This window comes from Bos grunniens, chromosome 2, assembly GCF_055505025.1.
Source record: "Bos grunniens cultivar Pamir isolate PY7600 chromosome 2, Bosgru_T2T1.0, whole genome shotgun sequence".
Taxonomy (NCBI): Eukaryota; Metazoa; Chordata; class Mammalia; order Artiodactyla; family Bovidae; genus Bos; species Bos grunniens.
Window position 1 is genome coordinate 131,737,126 of NC_141166.1, and position 23,160 is coordinate 131,760,285.

Sequence of the window (23,160 nt, forward strand, 5' to 3'; positions counted from 1 at the left end):
AAGACACCTAACAATAAAAAAACAAGTTAACCTAGACTTTTTGCCATTTCAGATCTTGCTTGATAACAACTGGGTTAAAGCATAGAAAAGGACCCCAAACTAAGGTAATGAACAAAATTAAATCCAATCAGCTACCAAAATGCCCCGCAGACACCATTTCTCACTGACCCACCAGTGGGAAGAATGGGACACTCAGATATAACTTCATCAGGAAGAATGATGCCACAGTACATTGGAGATAGACAGGGGTTCCTTCCTCTCACACAAACTATGGGCAGTCCAGGCAGGGCCAGACCAGCTTCTGACATCCGCTTAGAGAAGCAACCAGGAGGGGTTATGTTCACTAACCTGCTTGACTTCAAAAGACACTGTCTGTGTCTCTTCTTCTTCCTCCTCATCCTTGTCCATTTGCTCATAAAAATCAAACAGGTCTGTGGGGATGTCAGATTTACCCTGTGGATCTGTCACTCGGGAAGTAGAGGGCCCACCGCTACCTTCAACACTCTTAGCAATCTGAAAGAGAAAGGCAGGATCTGGACTTGCACAAAACATTTAACCCTACTGCTACCAAGCAACAGTCAAAGCTGCAAGAAAGCTACAGGACTACGAGGCTGCAAATGCTGGACTAAAAGCACCTGAGGGCTAAAATCCTGGATGTGTCCAACCCCTGAGGGTGACCTAGGAGACCACATACAGCAGATTTGCTTGTGAAAGTCTCGGTGATGAGCTCGGTGGCCTCTCCCTCAGAGTTCCTCAGGCGGCACTCCCGGATCACAGGATCCTGGAGAAGATGCTGGATGACATCAGGATGAGAACTTTCAACGAAGTATCTATAAAAGGGGAGGAAGCAGAAGCCTACTGACCAGGACAGAATTTGCAGAAGAGTCCATTTAGCATTCTTAAGATGGTCTGGGGATAGTGGCCTCCGGCTTCTCTCCACATCCACCCTTCCCCATCCCTTTGCCAAAGCTGAGTGATGAGCTACTGGTCATGATATAACACAGAAGGGTTGTTGGCAAAGCCCCACTTTGAAGACAAACTAGCAGGGATCTGAACCCCAGCTACACTGCTAGGAGAACACAGTGGTCAGTGAATGAACAGTTTTGGCCACACAGCTTCACTCATTCCCTTTAGCCCCTTACTCTGGGGAGTAGTTGTTAGTGCAGAGCACATTCCACAAACGTTAGCTTCCTGCCGCTGATACGCAGAGGGTGAAAACGCCTTGGTGGGCCTTTCACGGAGCCCCTTACCTGTTGTGCTTCAGGACCAGCTTGACTTTCCCATAGCTGACGGTACACAACTGCAAGGAGTGAGAACACCAGACAGGCAAAATCAGCCACATGCAGGGCACTCACAACATTACTGGACGCATTTTACTACCTATCAGCCAAGTGGAGGGTTCATTTTACTTTAGGAAAATCCAATGTGCCATCCTGAAGGGGTAGATCTGTCTAAATACAGCTTTTTCTACTAGCTTCTACTTTTTTTTTAAGCTTTACTTTATTTTTACCTTATTTTCAATTAAAAATAACTGCTTTACAATATTGTGGTGGTTTCTGCCATACAACAACATGAATCAGCCGTAGGTATACATATGTTTAAATATTTCTACCAATAAGGATGACTAGAGATTAATGAACTAAGTATCTAACTCAAGCTACAGGTTAAAAAAACACCACTACCCACAAAAACCCAAAAGAAACAGAAGGACAAAAATTAAAGATAAAAGTGTAAAAATAATTTTGAAGAAATAAAACAAACAAACAGTAAAACTACTTCAAGTAAAATAAATCCAATAGAAATAATTTTTTTTCATTGAAAATAGCAGGAATTCGCTGGTGGTCCAGTGGTTAGAACCGGAGGCTCTCACTGCAGAGGGCCCAGGGTTAAAGTCCTGGTCAGGGAACTAAGATCCCACATGCCCATGATGCAGGGTGGGGTGGGGAAGTGAAAATAGATTAAATCAGTAGTTGATCTAGTCAAGAAAAGATAAGAATAAAATACAAAACCACTACAGAAAGTGGTAAGTGGAGATAAATTGTTCACTGCACACCTTTTGGTGCCTTTGTGTGCATGCTGAGTCCATTTCAGTCATGTCTCTTTGTGTAGCTTCTACTTTTTGAGAGCAAAACCTCCCTCTTGTCTGGCTAATTCTGATGCACATACCTTAACCTATAAAATGCTGCTTTAAATCTTTCTGTTATTTTCCCTTTCTCTTTATTCTTCACTTCGAGAAGCCCCATCCTAATCCAGAGACTCATCCCACTGTACCAGCGCTACCCCCAACACAAAGCTACCCCCAAAGCTGGCAGAATATGTGTTCAGTAAGTGTGTGCTGCAAAAATTAAACACAAAGCCTCCAGCCTCCTTGCCAAGATTCCCATTTCTTCAACTAGATGTAAGATTCTTAATGGTAGAAAATCCTCCCAAGTTCCCAACAATCTTTAGGATGGAATGAGCAGAGAAAATGTGGTGGCCACAAAATTTGCAACTCAGATCTCGGGCTGCTGCCTGCCTCCACTACTGCCCTCTAAATCCACCGCTGCACTAACCAATACCCGCATTCCTGCAGGCAGCTCCCAGCCAAGACTGAGAAGAGCCGGGGAACTGAAGCAGGCTCATTTTATAAGATGCAAGCCCCTCTCCCAAGGTACCCTTGCACATCACAAGAAAAGAAGTCTCTCCAGGGCTCCCACCAGCTTCTCTGAGATTGGCTTCATTTCTGTGCTGGGTTGGACGCCTGTGGTACTCATCTTCTGCCACTCCAGACCTGGAATCCGAATCCAACTGCCTACTGACCAGCAGAAGGCAATGAAAGCTACCGTCCATCTCTTCTGAAGGGTATTCACCATCTCTCAGAACCCAAGCATGTTCTCAGAACCCAAGTGCTCGTCACAGAGAGCTCTTTCCTCTTTCACGTATGAAGTCCTTTTTGACTCTGCCTAATGGAAGTTGTTGACTAGTGGTCTCCTGTCTCTCAGACTTAAGTGAAGTTTATCATCTGTACTAGTCTGTTCATGTTACCACACAGTACACCCTGGACCAAGTTGTTTAACAAACAGAAACTTATTTCTAGAAGTCCAGGATCATAAGGCCAGGAATTTCTTTTCTAGTGAAGGTTCTCTTCTTGGTTTGTAGAGGGCTACCTTCTCAGTCTGTGCTCACATTACCTCATCCTTGTACAAATGCAGAGAAAGAGCATACAAGCATTCTGGTATCCTTTCCCATAAGGACACTAATCCTGTTGGCCCTACCCTTTTAACCACATTTAACTTTAATTATCTCCTTACTCCAGATGCAATCATATTACAAGTTAGGTAGGTCCTTGAGATGTGAATTCTGGAGGAGGCACAATTCAGTCTGTAACAGCCACACTTTGGGCTGTATTCCCAAATAACCCGGGCCAGAATGGGCCTGAATACCCACTGTGTTAGTACCCACTGGCTAAGAGCAGCTCATGGGAAGTGTAGCCTCAGCAAAACACAATAGTGGATCCAGAAGAGCAGCAGCCAGGGTGACTGGTTATTCTGCTCCCCACACTGAATCTGAATGGCATTTTCTTGACTGCCACAGGCTAATGATGTACAGCACTTGTCCCTATCATTCCTACATTAAGAAGGAGGGCAAAAGAGCCAACCTTAGCCCCCACTTGCCTTAATAAACTGAATGATTCCCTCTGGGACTCCTGTCTTGCTGAGCTTCCTGAGATAGTCCGTGATGTCGCTGGTCTGCAGCCCGACGCTGACAGCTGCATACAGGGAGTAGGCAGTTAGTTTGTACTCATGCACGTGGGTTGGTCGGCACACCGGTTCTGCAATAGCCACCAGGAAGTCTTGAGCGTATTTGTAAACTGGAGAGAAGGCTTCTAAAAAGATGTGGCCATCAGGAGCCTGAGAAACACCAAATGGACACAACAGTCAAGGAAATTAATGAGATGATTAGACTCTTTTCCACATCATTATCTAGAAAGGATAAGCTGCCCAGAAAACCAACACCAGGGATACTTTTGTAAGCACATCTTCAGTCAACTGTAGGGCCTGCTACTACTTTAATCAGATACAAGGAGTAGAGAGAACAGAAGACAAAGTTTCCAGAGTCAGTAGCTGCTTCCCACTAGTCTTCACAGGAAAAGCCAACGAACGACCTTACTGGCTATCTGTCTGGCTAGATGACCAATGAATGGAGAACATTAATTACTTCAAGTTGAGCAAAAAAGCTGCCTAGCAAATGTCTCATTAATTTTTTCCAAGAGGAATTAAAACGTTACACAATACATGCCGCTACTCCATAGATGAAAGTAATTTCCAATCACGCGGCAGAACTGGAGAGAGAATGAGAGTAAAAGCAGGGGTTAGTGAGGAAGGAAGCCCAAGACCCGCCAGCACATGAGAGCGAACACGCTCATTCTATCTCGGCTGTTTCAGTCCGTGACTGTGAAAGCTCGCTCTCAGTGGGCTCCGAAGCGCACGATCCTGCATTTCTGTTTGGGCCCCACCAACTTTTGGCCGCTGGCTGTGGGCGTGCTTACCACCCAGAGGGGTCTGGAGGTGTGGTCGTCCTTCAGCGGCATCTGCAGCCTGTAGTCCTTGGCTCCATACTCATCCACTTTGGTGCCGGACTCATCCACCTGCTTTCCGGCCGCGGAGGGAACAGCTTCCTGGGTGTCGTTCCCAGGGGCGTCGTCTTCCTCGTCTTCCTCATCCTCGTAGTGACGCTTCTTGGACTTCTTCTTCTCTGCAGATATTAACAAGGACACACAACGTGAGCCCTGCAGGAGCCTTGAGCTCCCCCCGCACTGAATAGTCGCAGGTCGGGGGAACCAGACTTCCCCAGCGCCAACCACCCCTAGCCCGGAGCCACTGTGCACCTCGGGAGTCCTCTCCCTCACGGTGCCCACCTAGCCCGGTTGCAGGGCTCTCCGGAGGTCGGGGTCGACCCCAGTCCAGCGGCCAGTCCTGACAGCATGCGCCGGCCGCGAGCGACTCTGGGGTCTACCGCCTCTGAGAAGGCCTAAGCAGCAACCACACAGGATGAGGGGGCCGGCGGGTGCAAGCAACCCCGAAACACGCCCGCGCCACGTCTCACCGCGGTCGGCGCGGTCTCTCTTGCCCATGACTGCGCCCGCTGCAACCTACCACCGCCCCTAGCCTACCGCGGCGGCAGCTCTAGGAGGGACTTCCTGTTCACACCGGAAGCTCTTCCGGGCACCTCCCAGGAAGTCCCGCCGCGGGGCGTTCGGTTGGTGTGAGTGTAGCTGAGCCTGGCAGCTGTGCAATCCGCTGGCTCTTTCCCGGTGCAGGCGCTTTCTCGACACTTTTTCTCCTAGTCAGTGAAACATGTTTTGAGTACTTGTTATGACCGTCCAGGCACTGTTGTTTTAGCCCGTGGGTCAGGACAGTGAACTGAGAAAAGGTCTTGGCCCTCTGTAACAGAAAAATGTGGGCAGTAAACAAATGTGTTGAGCGCTCTAAGGAGAAATAAAAGAGAATGAGTTTGTGCTATTCTGAATGGATGGTGCTAGAATCTCTCTCTGAAGCGGTGCTAATTGAGTGAGTGATCATGCAAGTGGACAATGTCCTATGTAAATACCAGAAAGGTACAGTGTGGACCTAGGGGCCCACTCAGGTTTGGCATTTAAGAGGAGAACCATGGCTGGGAGGGGTGGGGGACAGGAGACAGTATAGTGCGTGAACAGAACTGATTCTCAAAATGGGATCCCCTGGCTCATCGACATCATATAGGAACTAGTTAAAATTAGTTATAAAGGCACAAACACAAAACAGATGAATCATAAAATTCTGCAGGCCATGGCAACAATCTCGCCCTCCAGATGTGATGTTCAACTTTGAGAACACCTCATATAGAGCCTTGTAGGTCATTGCAAAAACTTTGGATTTTATTATAGGGAGCTACTGGGGAATTTTTGAGCAGAGAAATGACAGTCTGATTTAGTATTAAAGGGTCACTCTGCACTAGATGCATTGTTGAAGATGGATTTTACAAAGTCAAGGGCAGCTACTGCAGGGCTCCAGTTGAGAAGTCACTGGCTTTATCCGGGTGATAAGGGTAAAGTTGATGCACAGTGGTTCCATTCTGAATATATGTTAAAGACAGCACAGGATTTGCTGACTAGCTCTGGAAGGTGAGTGAGAGGAGTAAAGGAAAACTGCAACGTTTTTGACCTGAGCAACTGTAAAAATGATGTACCTCAGGGAAGGTACAGATTTTTTTTTTTTTAAATAAGGGTGACTGAGCAGCGCTCAGCCTGGTACCAGCCTGCTGCTGTCCAGCGCTGGGCACCCCTACCACTGGGGGACCATGGTCTCTACTGAGAAAGCTCTGTGGAGGTATGCTACTGCCAAGTCGCGCAGTGTACTACTTCATCCTGTACTACACCATTGGACGAGACCATACCATCCTTCCAGAAACTATGGGTCCCTGCTGGGCTGCACCTTTTCCCAAACCTTGGAAAAACCCAAAGGAACCAATCTGTGGGATCAGCCCCCAGATGGCTAAGCACTGTCCTCTCCCAAAGGCTCCCAAACTGCTTCCTCCCACCTCAAAAGGTACAGATTTGAAGAGTGGTTCTGGATATATTGAATGTGAGTGGCTATACTAGCCTGCTTGAGTGCCATAACGAAACACCACAGACTATATGACTCCAACAGTGAAACTTATTTTGTCACAATTCTGGAGGCTGGAAGTCCAAGGTTAGGATCCTGCTCTCTTCCTGGCTTGAAGATGGCCACCTTCGTGCTATGTCCTCACACAGGGACTGAGGGAAGGGAAAACTCTGGTGTCTTTTCTTCACATAAGGGCACCAGTTTTCTCAGATTAGGGCCTTAACCATATGACCTCATTTAACTTTTATCACCTCCTCACAGGCTCTGTCTTCAAATACAGTCACGTTGGGAGTTAAATCTTCAGTGTACAAATTCAGGGGACGATGCAATTCCTACAAGCAGCCTATTACATAAATAAACGAAATGTCAAGTTGACAGTTGGGTGGAAATCTGAAGTTCAGGGACCTAAAATATGTCTGAGAACTGCCATCACATATCTATGATATTGAAGCTATAGGACTGATTAAAGTTACCCAGGGAACAAATGTAGGTAAAAAAAACGTCTGGGAACATTTTACAGTCAAGAGGCTGGAAAATGGTGAATTCTTCAAAACCAGATGAATGAAGAACAGCCAGTGAGATAGGAAAATCAGGAATCCTGGAAATCCTTTTATTCATCTCATTTCAGGGTCAAGGAAGTGATCTGCTGTGTTAGATGCTGCTGATCAGCTGAGCAAATTGAAGACAGACTCAGCCACAAAATCTGCAATGTAGAAGATCAGTTCTCAGATAAATGACCTTCAGTAAATTGAAGCTTTGTTGTTCCCTGCTCTAAATGAATTTCACTTTTTAAGAAATGGAGGAAACACCACTAAAACTTTCTTTGGCAGGTTTACATTTTCCCTCTGATTAATCATTTCCATGTGAAAACAGGGAAAAGTATAGTGAAGGCTATTTAAATCATACCTAACACAACCCTAGCCATCTATATTTTGGCTTTTTTTCCCCAGGCTTTTTTTCCTGTGAGTAGGTGTTTTTTTAACATCAAGATGTTGCTTGGACATAGAATTTTTTTTATCTTTAAAAAAAAAAAATCTTAACATAAGCTTTCAGTTCAGTCACTCAGTCGTGTTTGACTCTTTGTGACCCCATGGACCGCAGCATACCAGGCCTCCCTGTCCATCACCAACTCCCAGAGTTTACTCAAACTCATGTCCATTGAGTCAGTGATGCCATCCAACCATCTCATCCTCTGTCGTCCCCTTCTCCTCCTGCCCTCAATCTTTCCCAGCATCAGGGTCTTTTCCAATGAGTCAGCTCTTCGCATGAGGTGGCCAAAGTACTGGGAGTTTAAGCTTCAACATCAGTCCTTCCGATGAACACCCAGGACTGATCTCCTTTAGGATTGACTAGTTTGATCTTGGAGAAGGAAATGGCAACCCATTCCAGTACTCTTGCCTGGAAAATCCCATGGATGGAGGAGCCTGGTAGGCTACAGTCCATGGGGTCGTGAAAAGTCGGACACGACTGAGCAACTTCACTTTCACTTTTCACTTTTATGCACTGGAGAAGGAAATGGCAACCCACTCCAGTATTCTTACCTAGAGAATCCCAGGGACAGAGGAGCCTGGTGGGCTGCGGTCTATGGGGTCACACAGAGTTGGACACGACTAAAGTGACTTAGCAGCAGCAGCAGCAGTTTGATCTACCTACAGTCCAAGGGACTCTCAGGAGTCTTCTCCAACACCACAGTTCAAAAGCATCAATTCTTCAGCGCTCAGCCTTCTTTATGGTCCAACTCTCACAACCATACATGACTACTAGAAAAACATTCAAAAATGAATGTTTAATGACTATTTAATGAAGTTTAAATAGTTAGGCCACCTGATGAGAAGAGCTGACTCATTGGAAAAGACCCTGATGCTGGGAAAGATTGAAGGCAGGAGCAGAAGGGAATGAAAGAGGATGAGATGGTTGGAAGGCATCACCGACTGGATGGACCTGAGTTTGAGCAAACTCTGGGACATAGTGAAGGACAAGAAAGCCCAGCCTGCTGCAGTTCATCAGGTCACAAAGAGTTGGACATGACTTGGCAACTGAAAAACAACAGTCATAATTTATTTAGTCAAACCCTAATTTGGGGGTATTGGAATAGTTAGTTCCAGGTTCAGTTCAGTTCAGTTGCTCAGTCGTGTCTGACTCTTTGTGACCCCAGGCCTCACTGTCCATCACCAATTCCCGGAGTTCACTCAAACTCATGTCCATCAAGTCGGTGATGCCATCCAGCCATCTCATCCTCTGTCATCCCCTTCTCCTCTTGCCCCTAATCCCTCCCAGAATCAGGGTCTTTTCCAATGAGTCAACTCTTCCCATCAGGTGGCCAAAGTATTGGAGTTTCAGCTTCAGCATCATTCCTTCCAAAGAACACCCAGGACTGATCTCCTTTAGAATATACTGGTTGGATCTCCTTGCAGTCCAAGGGACTCTCTTCTCCAACACCACAGTTCACAAGCATCGATTCTTCGGCACTCAGCTTTCATCACAGTCCAACTCTCACATCCATATGTGACCATTGGAAAAACCATAGCCTTGACTAGAAGGACCTTTGTTAGCAAAGTAATTTATCTCTGCTTTTTAATATGCTATCTAGGTTGGTCATAACCTTCCTTCCAAGGAGTAAGCGTCTTTTAATTTCATGGCTGCAATCACCATCTGCAGTGATTTTGGAGCCCCAAAAAATCAAGTTTGACACTGTTTCCACTGTTTCCCCATCTATTTGCCATGAAGTGACGAGACCAGATGCCATGATCTTAGTTTTCTGAATGTTGAGCTTTAAGCCAACTTTTTCACTCTCCTCTTTCACTTTCAGCAAGAGGCTTTTTAGTTCTTCTTCACTTTCTGCCATAAGGGTGGTGTCATCTGCATATCTGAGGTTATTGATATTTCTTCTGGCAGTCTTGTTTCCAGCTTGTGCTTCTTCCAGCCCAGCGTTTCTCATGATGTACTCTGCATACAAGTTAAATAAGCAGGGTGACAATATACAGCCTTGACATACTCCTTTTCCTATTTGGAAACAGTCTGTTGTTCCATGACCGGTTCTAACTTACCCTATTGTAAATCGCTCTATAGAGTATTGTCAGATACTAATCTTTAACTGCATCTTGAACTTAAGACAAATTTTGGTAAACAGAAATAATGGCTTGGGAGTTCCCTGGTGGTCCAGTGGTTACGACTCTGCACTTCCACTGTGGAAGGCCTGGGTTTGATCCTTGGTTGGGGAACCAAGATCCCGCAAGCCATGTGGAGCAGCCAAAGAAAAACAAAAAATGACCTTGAATATACAGCATTTATGCTCTAACTGCCAAACCCGGTTAATTTTCCTGAGGATGAGTTGGATGGCATCACCAACCGGATGGACATGAATGTGAGCAAGCTCTGGGAGCTGCTGATGGACAGGGAAGCCTGGTGTTTTGCAGTCTGTGGGGGCTGCAAAGTCAGACATGACTGAGCGACTGAACTGAATGAACGGAAGTTTAGTAACATGTACGGACTTAGAGTTGATGTTAGAATAAGACTTTGGGGGAAGTTGGGATGGGGTGAAAGTTGGGATGAGGTCAAAGTATTTGGTACCTGGGAAAAATATGAATTTTCAGGAGCCATAGGGCAGACTGCAGTATGTTTTGTGTTTCCCACAAAAAGATATTTTGAAATCCTAACCTCCAGTACCTCAGAATGTGACCTTATTTGGAAATACAGTCTTTAGAGGTAATCAAGTTAAAACGAGGTCATTACAGTGGGCCCTGATACTGCATGACTGGTGTCCTTACTTAAAAAAAAGAAACAAGAGGGAGACCACCACATAGCCACATGCCAAGAATGCCTGGGGCCACCAGAAGCTCGAAACAGGCAAGGAAGGACTCCCCTGCAGGTTTAAGGGGGAGCACGGGCCTGATGATGCCTTGTGCGTGTTGCTGTGTGTGCTTATGCTCAGTCATGTCCCCACAGACTGTAGACTCCCCCATGGCCCCAGGCTCCTCTGTCCATGGGATTTTCCTGGCAAGAATAACGGAGTGGGTTGCCATTTCCTCCTTTAGGGGATCTTCTGGACCCAGGAATCAAACTCATGTCTTCTGCACTGAAGGTAGATTCTTTACACTGAGCCACCTGAGAAGCCCACCTTAACTTCGGCCTTATTGCCTCTACAGCAAAACAAGCCAGCCAGTTTGCAGTGCTTTGTTACAACAGCCCCCAGTACTGAACATGGAGAACTCAATTTGGGGCTTTTATAGATATATTCTTGCACATCTGCAATCATATTCCTACACACAAAACTGATGGGTCAGAGGATATACAAGACTCTAAGGCTTTTGACTTGGTGTTGCTAGGCTGCCCTGTATATGACAGTGTTAACTTAAATGATCTCCAGTACTGTGGGAGTGTCCATTCTCTACCCTCTGACAGTAGTCTTTTTGTTTTTAGTCACTGTTAATTTCTGATTTGGGTAATCAAAGTATCTAGAGAAATATGCCAGAGCACGTTGAGGAGAACATTACAGACTTGTATCTTGGGAAGATTTAGTTGCAATGTTTCTAGGCTGTCTCCTAGAGAGTGATCAAAGCAGGCAGAGGAGAGACAACAGTGTGTCCAAGAAGAGCTGTGGACAAAGCAATCACAGTGGAAATAAATATCAGCTTTATTAACACTCAAAGTGCCATTCATTTATATTCATTCCATAGTCCAGAAGGTTACTTAGAGTAAGCCTTTGCACCACAATCTTTCAAAAAATGAACATGTAAGAAAAAGCAATTTTCATTGTGCTAATTATTGCAGGCCTTCATGCACGATAAATCTAAACAAAGATGTGTGCCAACCATATACAAATTTCCATATAAACAAAGTCATTGATCACTAACAAAATATAAACATGGTTTCTTTCACATTAGATTAAAAAAAAAAGCTATTTACCAGCAAGAAAAAACAAGTACATAAAAACTGTAAAACTCAAAAATTTTATACATTTTTACAAGCACAATTTTGAATGAACACAAAGTCAAATGTGCATGAAATGTGGCACATACCACACTGTATCTGGCTTCTGGTAGGTTTTTCTAATCATATCGGCTCCTTATAACATAAGCTTAGTGACATTCAACTTCAACAGTGGACTCTATTCCTAACATAAGTAATTTCACATGATACCGCATATTAAAAACAAGGTTCTCCTTAAGTACAACAACATTGTCAGATTGGAAATTTAATTCCCAATTCGTTTTCTGCCAGTTACTTAAAATACAAAATACGGTGTAAAGACACAATAATGTATGTTTGGACATTTCTAAACCAATTTATAGTTAATCACAGAGAATCACAATTTTTTAATATATTGTTTTATGAGTGAGGTCTGACCTTGCCCAGTAAGAAGAAAACTGAAAGTTGAAATCTTTGGGGTAGAATAAAGGAAATATTCAAAAACAGTAGGACAGGCGAACAGCAACTGGAGATATAAAAGCCTTGACATCTCTTCAAGATAATTTAGTTTCTCACATTTTTTCATAGCTCTGAGAATTCAAAGGTTGTTTTAGTGGACAGTGTTTTTGCTACTGCTTAAAACCTATTTTTTCCCCTTAATTTGCATTTCATAGAATTCTCAATGAGAATTCAATGTTCTCTGCAAGAGTATTTTAATTGATAGATATCTAAGTAAATCTGCAATCAACTGTGGAAATACAAATACATTTTGAATGGTAAAAACAAAATTAAGAAAATAGTTTTGATCAGCCAGCTGAAAATATATTCATATAGTAAATAATCTCTCAGAAAGCTTTATATATATTTAATTATTCTAACTAAACAGTACCCTTATAAAACAAGTTCATAAAAATGTAGAAATGAAAATAAGAAATTACTGGGATATATACACATACCTACAGACAGAAAAAGACATCTCCACACACACATCCCCCAATACACAGAGTTACAAGCATACTTTCAACTTAGTCATGGATTTTAGAATACACATAAAATCAGAAAGTGATGTTGAACTCCTGAGTTCTCAACAAAGATAGAACCATAGATAAGTATACTTTGTAAAAGCATGAAAGTCCATCTAAATCAGTAATAGCAATGCAGTTACTGATGGCTACATCTTGAAAGAAGTTTAAACATAGAGACACAGACAGTAGTTCAATGCACGCATTCACGATGCTCACACACCCATCAACAATTATTGGTCAGAGTAGTAAATCAGTGTACAAATAAACATTTCCAAAAATGTGCAAAAAAGTCAACCTTGATAGGAAAAGAACACCTCTGTACATAAACTGCCCAGCATTTAACTGAGATTAAAAACATTTACAGAGAGAAACTAACAGATTAAATATAGAGAATTTAATGGCTACATTTAAAAATGTACATTAGGTCAAAGGGTAAATTTACAAATTGATAATCAGAATTTGCAACAATTAAAAGTTTATTCTCATATTTATCCAAGTTTACTTTTATTTACAATGATATCTGAATAAAAAGAACCATGTGAAATGTAAGAGATGTCAGACATTAAAAGTATTTTTGGTATTAACTCTTTTATAATATTTCAGAATGCAGGGTAGCAAATTTTAAAACCAACAGCAATAGAAAAAATGTAAACCTTTTACTTACTAAGACTGTATTAAAAACAAGTGCTTGTTTTTTAAAGAAGTATTCTTATCCTTAGACACTGCACTTTCACTTGAATGGGGTATATTCCAAGGGTTTGGCCTACTTTCTTTTGCCTGTAAACCTTTCCAGCGCAAATGTTTCCACTAGTTCTTTCTTATTCCAGGTGGAAAAAAAGTCTTTGGAAAAATGAGAACATGACAAATCTATTTTGAAGCCTAAGTGTCTAACAGAGTTAGATGTAATTTTGTTACTTATCTCTCCCCTCCAAGCAATGCTAATGCTAAATCACCAACAGTTAATTACACAAATAAGTGAAGACAAAAGTGCTTTTCAGTACAGTCACAAACTTTACTGTCCTCAACTGGCATTAAGGGACTCAGAAATCCTACTTGGGGACAAATTCTGCATGTATGCTGGAGAGCAGACTTGTCCTTGTCTTCCAAAATGTCTATGGCACAAAAAGTCCATAACCTACTTTTCTGCAAAACTTTCCTGGAATGCCCCTCAAGTCAAACACAAGTTCATAAATGTCAAGACATTAAGAAGAAAGTACGCCCCCAACCTGAGGCATGTGTGTCGATGTGTATGTATATGCATCTGTGGTCAAGTGACATTAATAAGATTGGCACGTGTACAAGCTCAAGTCTGTAATGTCTATATAGTTCCATAATAGTTGAAGTAAATTCTGCATGTCTAAATGCAAACACCGAGCACCTGTCCTTTAACTTGAAGGATAGACTGAGATACAAATTCTACTAGTACCTGTTTTATCATTTTTACACTATTAGCTTACAATTGGGCAGAAGTAACAGTGCTAATCATTTTGGCTATGTGTGCAGAGAATATAAAAGCTTTGGTTTAAAGTGATTCTGATAATACAGATTGTAAATACAAACAAGAAGTCATTAGGCATAGGGAATAATAGTAATCACTGATTTAACGCCTTTTCTATTAACAAAAATAGCATTACTGTCAATTAAAATGCACAATTTTGAAAAATATGAAGAATTACATGAGACTGTAATACAAAGCAAAGATAAAGTTTATTCTTTACTATAGCTATGACTCCTCCCTCAACTTTCTGAAACTAAACCATGTCCACTCTCACTACCATCGAGAGAAGGTTCTCTAAACTGCCCTAAGAGCGCACTACCCGCTACAGCTCTGAAAGGTGAACACAGAGTCAGTAGGCACGATAACTCCCACAACTATTATGGCATCCTGTCCAGGTCGCGGCAGAAGTCAAAGCAAAGCTAAAGGTGACTATCAAGTAGGAACAGTAGCTTCACAGCACGCCTTCCCTAGCCAACCAAAAAGAGGTATAAAACAATTTCCTTTTGAACACTTGGTAAGCTAAGGATGCTTGTTTTGATAATGTCTGGCAGAATTTCTATTCCAAAGAGCTCATGAAGAACTATGCAAAACCAATTACTTTCTATTTAGAAATTATATATAAGCTATTATACACACATACAAATTCAATTTTAATCTACTTTTAGCAACCAAGAGCTTGGCAATTTACAATAAATACCTTTATTAAACAACTGTTTGTACTAGCTACTTTTGGAAAATGTGCTGGCATTCCAACATCAGTAGGTTATACATATTTAAATTGTTCTTCCAAGAACAGAGACTAATCTAATTGGACATTCACACCTTTCCTTCCTTCCCACCCCTGCCCCAACTCCACACACACACACACACACACACACACACACACACACACAGACACACACTCTTCACAGAAAAGCTAGAGTTTTAGTCAAAATGCTAGCTTAAAAGTAAGGATTAGAATTTGCTATCCCTGGATTTCTTGCTCATTGCCCTAAGTCTCATTGCCTTAACATTTGTAAACCATTCAAATGATCTCTTTAGGACAAAAACCACCATTCCAGTTCTTCTTTGAAAATCGTTAACTGAAACATGATATGCAAAGAATTTGAACAGTGCCAATGTGATTGAAAAATCAACTAATCAACTTGGAAAATAATTTACTATGTCTCTTTAGAATTAAAATATCTTTCTATCCTTATCTTAGAAATTTGTGTCTAGTAAAACTGCAATGTGTCTATCACAAAACAATGTTAATGTTTCTCTTCTAACATATTTTAAAAAAAAGAGGTAGAAAAGGGTAGGAGGAAGCAGGCATTAAGAAAAGTTTAATGGCCAGTACACAGTCTAAGGCCAAAGGAACTCCTGAAGCCTACTGATTTTGGAGAAACTTTCATTGCGGTGGGTAATGTGAATTATTATTGATATAAAACAAAATTAAGGCATACAGAGAAAAAGGCACTACGAAAAATTAACAATTAAACTGCTTTTCATTAACATTTTAACCAATCTTAAGATTCAAATAAATATGAACATTACATGTGTAACAAAGGCCAAACTTCATATAAAACAGTAAGATCTCAAGATTTTCCTGATCTTAGTATAAAAAACACTGTTGGCAGAATTCAGTTTCTATCAAATGTTTTGGGTATTTTAATAATTCAGACCAAAAGAAAATATTTTCCTTAAAAGAAAAAAGCAGGGGAAAAAAAAGTGCCATGTGATGGAATAAATGCCCCATCACTGGGACTGTCTGAACAGAGGCTGGGTTTTCAGAGTCCTGAGCGAGAGGGGGCCTGACCTGTGGCAGATCTCTCCAGCTGGGGCGCTTCTGCTGTCTGCTGTTCAGTTTATCACAGCCAATGGCCACCCAAAATCGCTTTCCCCTCACCTTATAAGTAATAACAGTTTAAAACATCATTGACGAACTTTTCAGAGTTAAGATATGTCAAAAAAAACAATTGTTTGCCCATTTTTTCCTCCTAGACTGTGACCTCCTTAAGGACAAGTTAACTTAATACCTGACATAGTAAGTCACAATATTGAATAAGTAAATGAAAAAGACTCACCATGTTAAAAAAAAAATAGATAGATCCCTATACTTGGCTGACACTAGGTGATTTTATATTGAACTATTGGTCCCAAATGAAATCAATGACAAAGAACTCTGCTGTGGGCCAAGGAGTTTGCATCTGGCAAATGTATTTGCTTTTGCTCCCAAGCTTGGTTGTCCCTATAAACTGTTCAAATTGTATTTTCTCAGTAATTTCATGTACCTTATTATACTTCCATCTCAGAAATATTACACACCAGACCTGACATATACAAGAACTGAAGTAGCAGAGAAAGCTACTCTAAAGAAATAATTTCACCTTTTAAATGTAGCTTCTATTGGAAATAAGATAAAGACTCCTTCAAAGCCAATTCAATTTACTATGAAATAAGTTTTAATTTTTCTTTTCTAGTTCAGCCTATGCATTAACATTTCAATCCATATAAATTATGTAAGGTTGTCATGCCTTTGAAAACTTTTCTAAGGCAGTAGTCTTCAACTGTTTCTCAGGTTAGAAACATGTTTTGTAAATGAGGAAAATTAAAGATCATCATATTGAAACTTTCAAAGTCTGTATATTTTAAAATACATTTTAAAGAATTATCATCAAAATTTCTATTAGTCATTATGATATTTTTAAACCCTTTTATTCAATATAATTTGAGTGCAATGTAAAAGATCTTGTATTTGGTCCAAGCCTAAGTCATGCCATCTTGAATCTCTCAAGGCCTAAGTAGAAAGGTATATCCTGAAAAGCACATAAAAGACTGCTAGTGAATCTTCTCCAGCACCAAAAAGTCTGCCACTATCAAAGCAGAACGCATTTTAAAGGCACAAAGTTAGCAGTCTGGTCATTTTCCAGCCTCAGCAAAGAAACATTACAGTATAGAAGAATCAGGCTGTGCATTTAAAAAACAAAACACATTTATAGTCATCCTAAAAAGTTCAAATTTCATTTGTTGATCCATAGCATTATTAGAAAGAAAAAAAAATGGAGTGTTACAGCCCCTGATAGATGTGTTTCCTTTCAAATTTTTCTTTTTTAAATTTAATTTTGATCTTCCATACCTCACCCCACTTTAAGCTTTTTTGTTCTAGTAGTTTTTATATATATTAACTTTTTTGTGTTTTTGGTACCTTTAACAACTTGTATGAAATAAATTCACATCACATTTTTATATAGCTCTGTAAACTATTATCTATTCTTAAGTCTTTACATAGAGAACAATACTTTTCCATAGCTAATATTTTTCTTATAAAACAAAGGTCTTACGCAGCAGTGTTAACATAGTAGTTTCTTTTCAGGTGATTTTATTTTCTATAGCATTTTGGAAAGAGAGAGAGACTGAAAAAAGCAAACATTTTGCTTTGGGTTTCACAGTCTCCCAAGGTTTCTCTTTAAAGAGCACTTGTCTCATATTCTGCACTGCTGATTACCCTGACAGACCAAAATTGAGCCAAAAGAAAATCACAAGCACACAGCACAAGGGAAGGAAAAGCCCACTGGTCCAGATACCATGGTCTTGCTCAAGTAGAAGAGATGCCTTCACTCATAAAAGATGAAGAAATTATAATAGATCCACATCCTTGGGGACTATGTTTATAGCACAAGATTTGGCAGTTGATTTTCTGGGGGGTGGGAGGTAGGCTACTAATTCATATTCTTCCTTGCAAGCTGCTTCCTTTCATTATACGGGAATAGGAGAAGCTTTAACAGCTGTATTTGTGCTTTGACTTCTTCTCAGACTAGCTAGTGGAATTTCAAATATTCCTACAGGGAATGCCAGATAGGACCTTGATACAGTAAACCAACATCTACTTAACTTCAGAAACAAAGTATTTTAAAACGATTCCTAAACAAGCATACCTTTCAGCAGAAAATAAAATACCCAAGTCCCTTATGAATCCCATGAAAGGCATCACACTGAGGGCCTCCAGGAAGAATACTATTTTCTAGACCCTTAAAGTACTCAGCCCTTGCTCTAATATGCTGAAAACATTGCAAGTGGCCAAATCACTGTATCATTCACGTTTTTCAGTAGCACAGGTCCATCAGAGATAGTGGGAGTTTCCCAGCAGTCTCTTTCTGCTTAATGTCCTTGGCTCTTATACTAGAAATATCTGGCAGTTTTTAACCTTTGTTTAAAGTAGTTAATACTTTGTTTTAATATGCCTTTCTTTTCCCACAATTATGAATGAACTGACTTCCGAGGAAAGAATACATACATACAGATGGCTGAGTTCAACAGGCTCCATGTTTAAGTTAATTTTATTTCCAAAATGAAAGTTACTGATTTGGGTGCAATATGCAGCTGGTAAGAAAAGGATTGCTCCTTGCTGTTTGTACAGATCATTCACCCTTGACTTGAAGTAGTGATCTCTGCTCTTGTAAAACCCTCATTATGCACTATATCACTCTCTGAAATTTACTTTTTGCAAGGAACCTGCTTTGTACATAGCCATTTTTGGTTTATAACCAGGGCTAGTATTGATCTCAGGGATTCTCAACTTCAGCACTTTTAATATTTGAGGAGGATAACGCTTTGATGGGGAAGGGAGGTGCTGTTCTTGTGTATTCTAGTTTGTTTAGCAGCATCCATGACCTCTAACCACTAGATGCCTCTAGCATCCTCTTTTTTATGACAACCAAAAATGTCTCCAGGCATTGCCAAATGCCAGGTAAAACTATCCCCACCCCAGCCATGAAAACCACTGTTTTACATGGTAACTGTTTTCTGAGGTACTTTAGTCCTCTGTGATCCAAAGAACAAGGGTTTTCTCTCACAACATTAGCTTTTAAGACATGGATACTGCAGGTTAAACTCTCAGTTCCTCAAGATGTTTACCTGCGGGGAATCAGGAGCTGGAACTGCAAAGATACAGTATGCATGATTTCACTTCTCCTTCCCCTTGATTTTGGGGCTTCCCCCTCAGGTAAAGAACGCAGTTTAACATGCACTAAACCACACTCGGTTCTTTTCATTTCTGCTGACTGGCAAATGTGGCCTCTTCTACTCTCAGACATTTAATTAGAGCAGTCTTCTATCTTTTAATTTGAATTTGCTTATTGACTTCACATATCTGCTTTAAAATAAAACAGTATCTTTTTTTTTTTTTTTTAAAGCAGAAAGCTATCCCTCAAGGTTGATAGATTCCAGTAATATGGATCTATTATAGTGTATTTGCTTATTATACTGGTTAGGATTAACAAATAAACATTCCTCTAGAGATTCATATTTTCTATCAAGATTCCTACTGAGCAAAAAGCTTGGTAGACAGAGGTTAGGATCTAAAGAATACAGATACAAGAAGAAACCTATATTCTTTCAGTTGAGTACCTATCCTAAACTCAAGTTTAGGGCTCAACCCCACAAACGAGAATCTATTTTAAATACTATCACTAAAATCTACAAATTATACATCATTTTTTTCTTCTCGTTTTCCTTGTCTCCCCATCACTGCCAATCCGTCAGTGACACAGGGAAAGACTCTACAATCTTTAGGTATTCCAATGATTTTTTTGTACTAAAAAGAGTGACTATGTACTAAAGTGCTGTATGTCTCTGAACCACATCAGTACATTATAAAAATTAAAAAAAAAAAAAAAAGCTTCAAGTTCTTATAAGGGAAAAAAAAGATTAAATATAAAAAATTTAGGTTACTATTATTATTAGTAATCAAATTTAACCAAGAATCAAGAGAAACACTTTTCCCTCTTGTCTTTTTCCCTCCGCATCTCTCTGTTATAAACAAGGAAAAGTGCAGTCAGAGAGAGGGTGCGTGGACAGCAGGGAGCTGGGCAGGCGCACAGAGGCCCCGGCCGCTAGTGGCAGTGCACAAACGTGTGCCTCAGCAGGTCGTCGGCGGGCGGCCTCAGTTTGGCCTCTACAAAAATCCGTTTGAGGAAGTCTCGAGTATAGTCGGAAACATGAGGTGGCAGCTTTGGGTTCGTTGGCTGAGTGGCGATTTTAAAGATGGCAGCCATCGCTTCAAACTCGGCCCAAGGAGGCTTTTCAGTTAGCATTTCTACCACAGTACAGCCCACGCTCCTAAGAGGGGAAAAAAAACACCTTACACAAACAACATCATCATGAAAGTCAGTTAACTACCTACGAAATGAGAAACGTGTGAAGTTCATATACATTTAAACATGACTTGGTTTCAAGTGTAAAACTTCATTACAAGGCTGTCACCATTGACAGCTGGAACTGGGGTCACGGCCCTCGGCGCCCTCATGGAGCCGCTGGGCTCTGAGGCTGACATTCTACGTGCCTCTGAAGGGCTCCTGCTCTGGACTGTCCGTTTCCCCAGCAGCCCTGAGGGGTCTTGGAGCCCCTGTGAAGCGCCAAAAAGACGCAGGGGTGACTGAGGCCTCAGTTGGCCTGGCCAACCGCGTGATGGCCGGGACACCTGCTCCCAGCCACCAGGCCCCCTCCCAGCCCTGGAGGAGAATCCACGGAAGGTCAAATGAAGACAACCTGAGAGAAGAGCACTTCAGGGCAAGAATGATGTGGTTTAGATCGACTGACATGGAGACCTGACAGAAGGAGCTGAAGAAAACAGGGCTTTTAAATTTGAGGAGACATTTTTAAGTGAATTTATGTAATCTTAAAGAAACATCTTTTTCCAAACTTGGTATCAATCCCAAACCCAAACAATGAGAAAAAAATTGCTTTAAAGATAAATATGCCTGTAGTCACTACTGAACTCCCCCGTAGGGATCTGTCAGGGATATAGTGTAGTTATAGGAAAAGTATTTTATGTATGCAGTCTCGAAGAAAAATTTATGTTTTAAGTCTGCATTTCAATGAATTCTAACAGCTGTAGAAATAAATGGGAAACAAATATTCTTCTTGTTGCACCAAAAAGTTAAATTTGTGGTACATGAATTGTTTTATAATAACTATTACTAATAAAATGCCTTTTAGTGCATTATATCAACTCTTAGTTGAACCAACAGCCAACTTAAACATCTATGCAAATTTTAAAAAGTGATTTTCTTTCTGAAAGCTGGTACTGTCTTAGAAGAGCTTTCCAAATGTAAAGTAGTGAAAACTGTAGCATATAATACATTTGTATAACTTTCAATATTTGATGTTTGTTAAACTCCACTCTGGGCAATCAAAAACGGATAAAAAATAATGAGAAATGAATTGGTGCTTTCCTCCTCCTTTTGCTAGGGTAAGAGAAAAGAAATTTACCATATTTCTTTTTTTAACTTTGTGTTTTTGAATTGCTTTTAAGGCATAATTTTTATTGCTTATTACTTTAGACTTGTACTTCTCAAACCTGACAACACTTCAGAAATCTTTGCCTGGGCCCCACTCTTGAGATACTCACATATAATAGTTCTGAGATGAGCTCTGGGTATAGTTAACTTTATTCCTCCTTCTTCCCTCCATTTCTCAAATGTGTGGATATGTTTGAGAACCACTAGACTAACAGGTTAAATTTTTCCTATTTAAAGGAGATCATCAATTTAAAGCAATACATTTAGTTTTGTTTCTATATGGCTCTGTTGATGGCTTTGTTACAACTAAATTACTGTGTTATTATCTTGTTAAAAAAATAAGCAGCTTATGTTTGAGCTAAAAACAAAAACCCAAACCTGTACTTTAAACATAAAAATCAATGAAAACAAACTACAATTTAAGCTCTCAAATTTGTTAGGCACAGAATATTATTCATAAGTTTTGCTCCATATAATTCTCTAGCCTGCCACTGAATGTAAGTGTTTTTTTTGTCTTTATCTCACAAAGAATAGAAACATTAGAAATTCTTTGTCTTTAGGTGCCTAAAACGAATACCTATTAACAACTTTACTCAAAAGAACTCATATAAGTAGCTGGGGCTGAGAAGCAGGCAGGAGAGACTCCCGAGCTGCACAATAGAAAGGGTTTAGAGAACTGCTGACCTCTCAGGGTGCCCAATCTCAGGCTCAGGAGCTGGCAGGCAGTGAGAACTTGGTTAAGGAGGAACCAGAGTGACCTTTATTGAACGGCAAGAGGAGGAACAGAGACTCCCCTCCCTCACTTCCTAGCTCTGCACTGGTCACAGAGAGAAACCTTCTCTTTGCCACTTCAACAAATACCAATAAACACCGAAGGGAAAAAACCACTTTTCTCAGTGGGAAGTAGGAAATGGCCGTTTTATGTTCTAACTTAAAATTATTAAGCAATTAAAGGTTAAATGACTTGTAAGACTAGCAATAAACATTAATTACTTTAGAAGTTCATCCGGGAAATAAAATGAAGACAGCTTTCTAATGCTGAAATTTTCTTAAGATGAAATTCTTCTCAAAGAATGAAAAAATGGTTCGAAAGCTTTATTTATTTGGTCAGTTATTAAGCCTCAAAGGGCATAATTAAAATGATATCAATCCTTGTAATCCTGACATTTTATTTCAAAAATACAAAAAAGAATTTAAGTTCATTTCAATAATTTCCATCCTGAGTGGAAATATGTTAATAAGGTATGTGTTTTCAGGCAAATCCCGCGTCAAAACCTACCAGATATCTGCTTTTCTGCCATAGCCTTCTCCACTAATCACTTCAGGGCTCATCCAATACGGTGTGCCTGTCACAGACTTCATTCCCGTCCCTGAAAGACAGATGGTTTGAAGCCGTTTGCTGGCCCCAAAATCTCCTAGTTTGACGTTGCCTGTTGAATCTCGCAGAATATTTGCGCCTAAAACAAGAAATATCCTCATTTCATTATTTTTATTGGTAATCTGGAATATAACGTAAAAGAAAATGGCAAAAAATTACTTAGACTCTTCAATCTGTCTCCAAAATCAGGCTGCTTTGCACCTCTGAATAGTACCTAGCATAATGCTAGGTGTAAGGTCAGTGTGTATTAAAGATTTCTTACATGGAACAATGAAAATTTAGTGTCACTGTGTGTGCTTCAAGACCTAAGAAAAGGTTCCCCCACTGAAAAGGGCTGGTGCAAGTGGGAGGTGAGGATGAAAAAGAAGTGAAAGGGGAAAAGGACTAAGAATGGGAAGTTCAAAAAAAAGGAACGGGAAGTTCAGGGAAGGATGATGAAAGCAATAGC

General features: G+C 40.7%; 2 protein-coding genes across 4 annotated transcripts in view; both read right to left on the reverse strand.

Annotated features, from left to right (window-relative positions):
* Positions 1-5,190, reverse strand: part of ERCC3 (ERCC excision repair 3, TFIIH core complex helicase subunit) — a 30,147-nt gene extending 24,957 nt beyond the window's left edge. Inside the window, exons 1-6 of one of the 3 annotated variants that reach the window (XM_086362169.1) lie at positions 5,086-5,190; positions 4,529-4,734; positions 3,654-3,890; positions 1,251-1,300; positions 695-830; positions 349-513 (exon numbers count right to left, since the gene is read on the reverse strand). In XM_086362169.1, the coding sequence (XP_086218295.1) occupies positions 349-513; positions 695-830; positions 1,251-1,300; positions 3,654-3,890; positions 4,529-4,734; positions 5,086-5,113 (822 nt within the window). In that variant the 5' untranslated portion in view covers positions 5,114-5,190. Of the gene's footprint in view, positions 1-348; positions 514-694; positions 831-1,250; positions 1,301-3,653; positions 3,891-4,528; positions 4,735-4,867 lie in introns of all 3 variants that reach the window. The other 2 variants (XM_086362177.1, XM_086362180.1) reach the window with 2 other exon arrangements.
* A 6,042-nt stretch (positions 5,191-11,232) lies between these two features.
* The window catches only part of MAP3K2 (mitogen-activated protein kinase kinase kinase 2), a 90,603-nt gene continuing 78,675 nt past the window's right edge, over positions 11,233-23,160 (reverse strand). Inside the window, exons 16-17 of the mRNA XM_086362192.1 lie at positions 22,614-22,791; positions 11,233-20,153 (exon numbers count right to left, since the gene is read on the reverse strand). Of these exons, the coding sequence (XP_086218318.1) occupies positions 19,928-20,153; positions 22,614-22,791 (404 nt within the window). The 3' untranslated portion in view covers positions 11,233-19,927. The remainder of the gene's footprint in view (positions 20,154-22,613; positions 22,792-23,160) is intronic.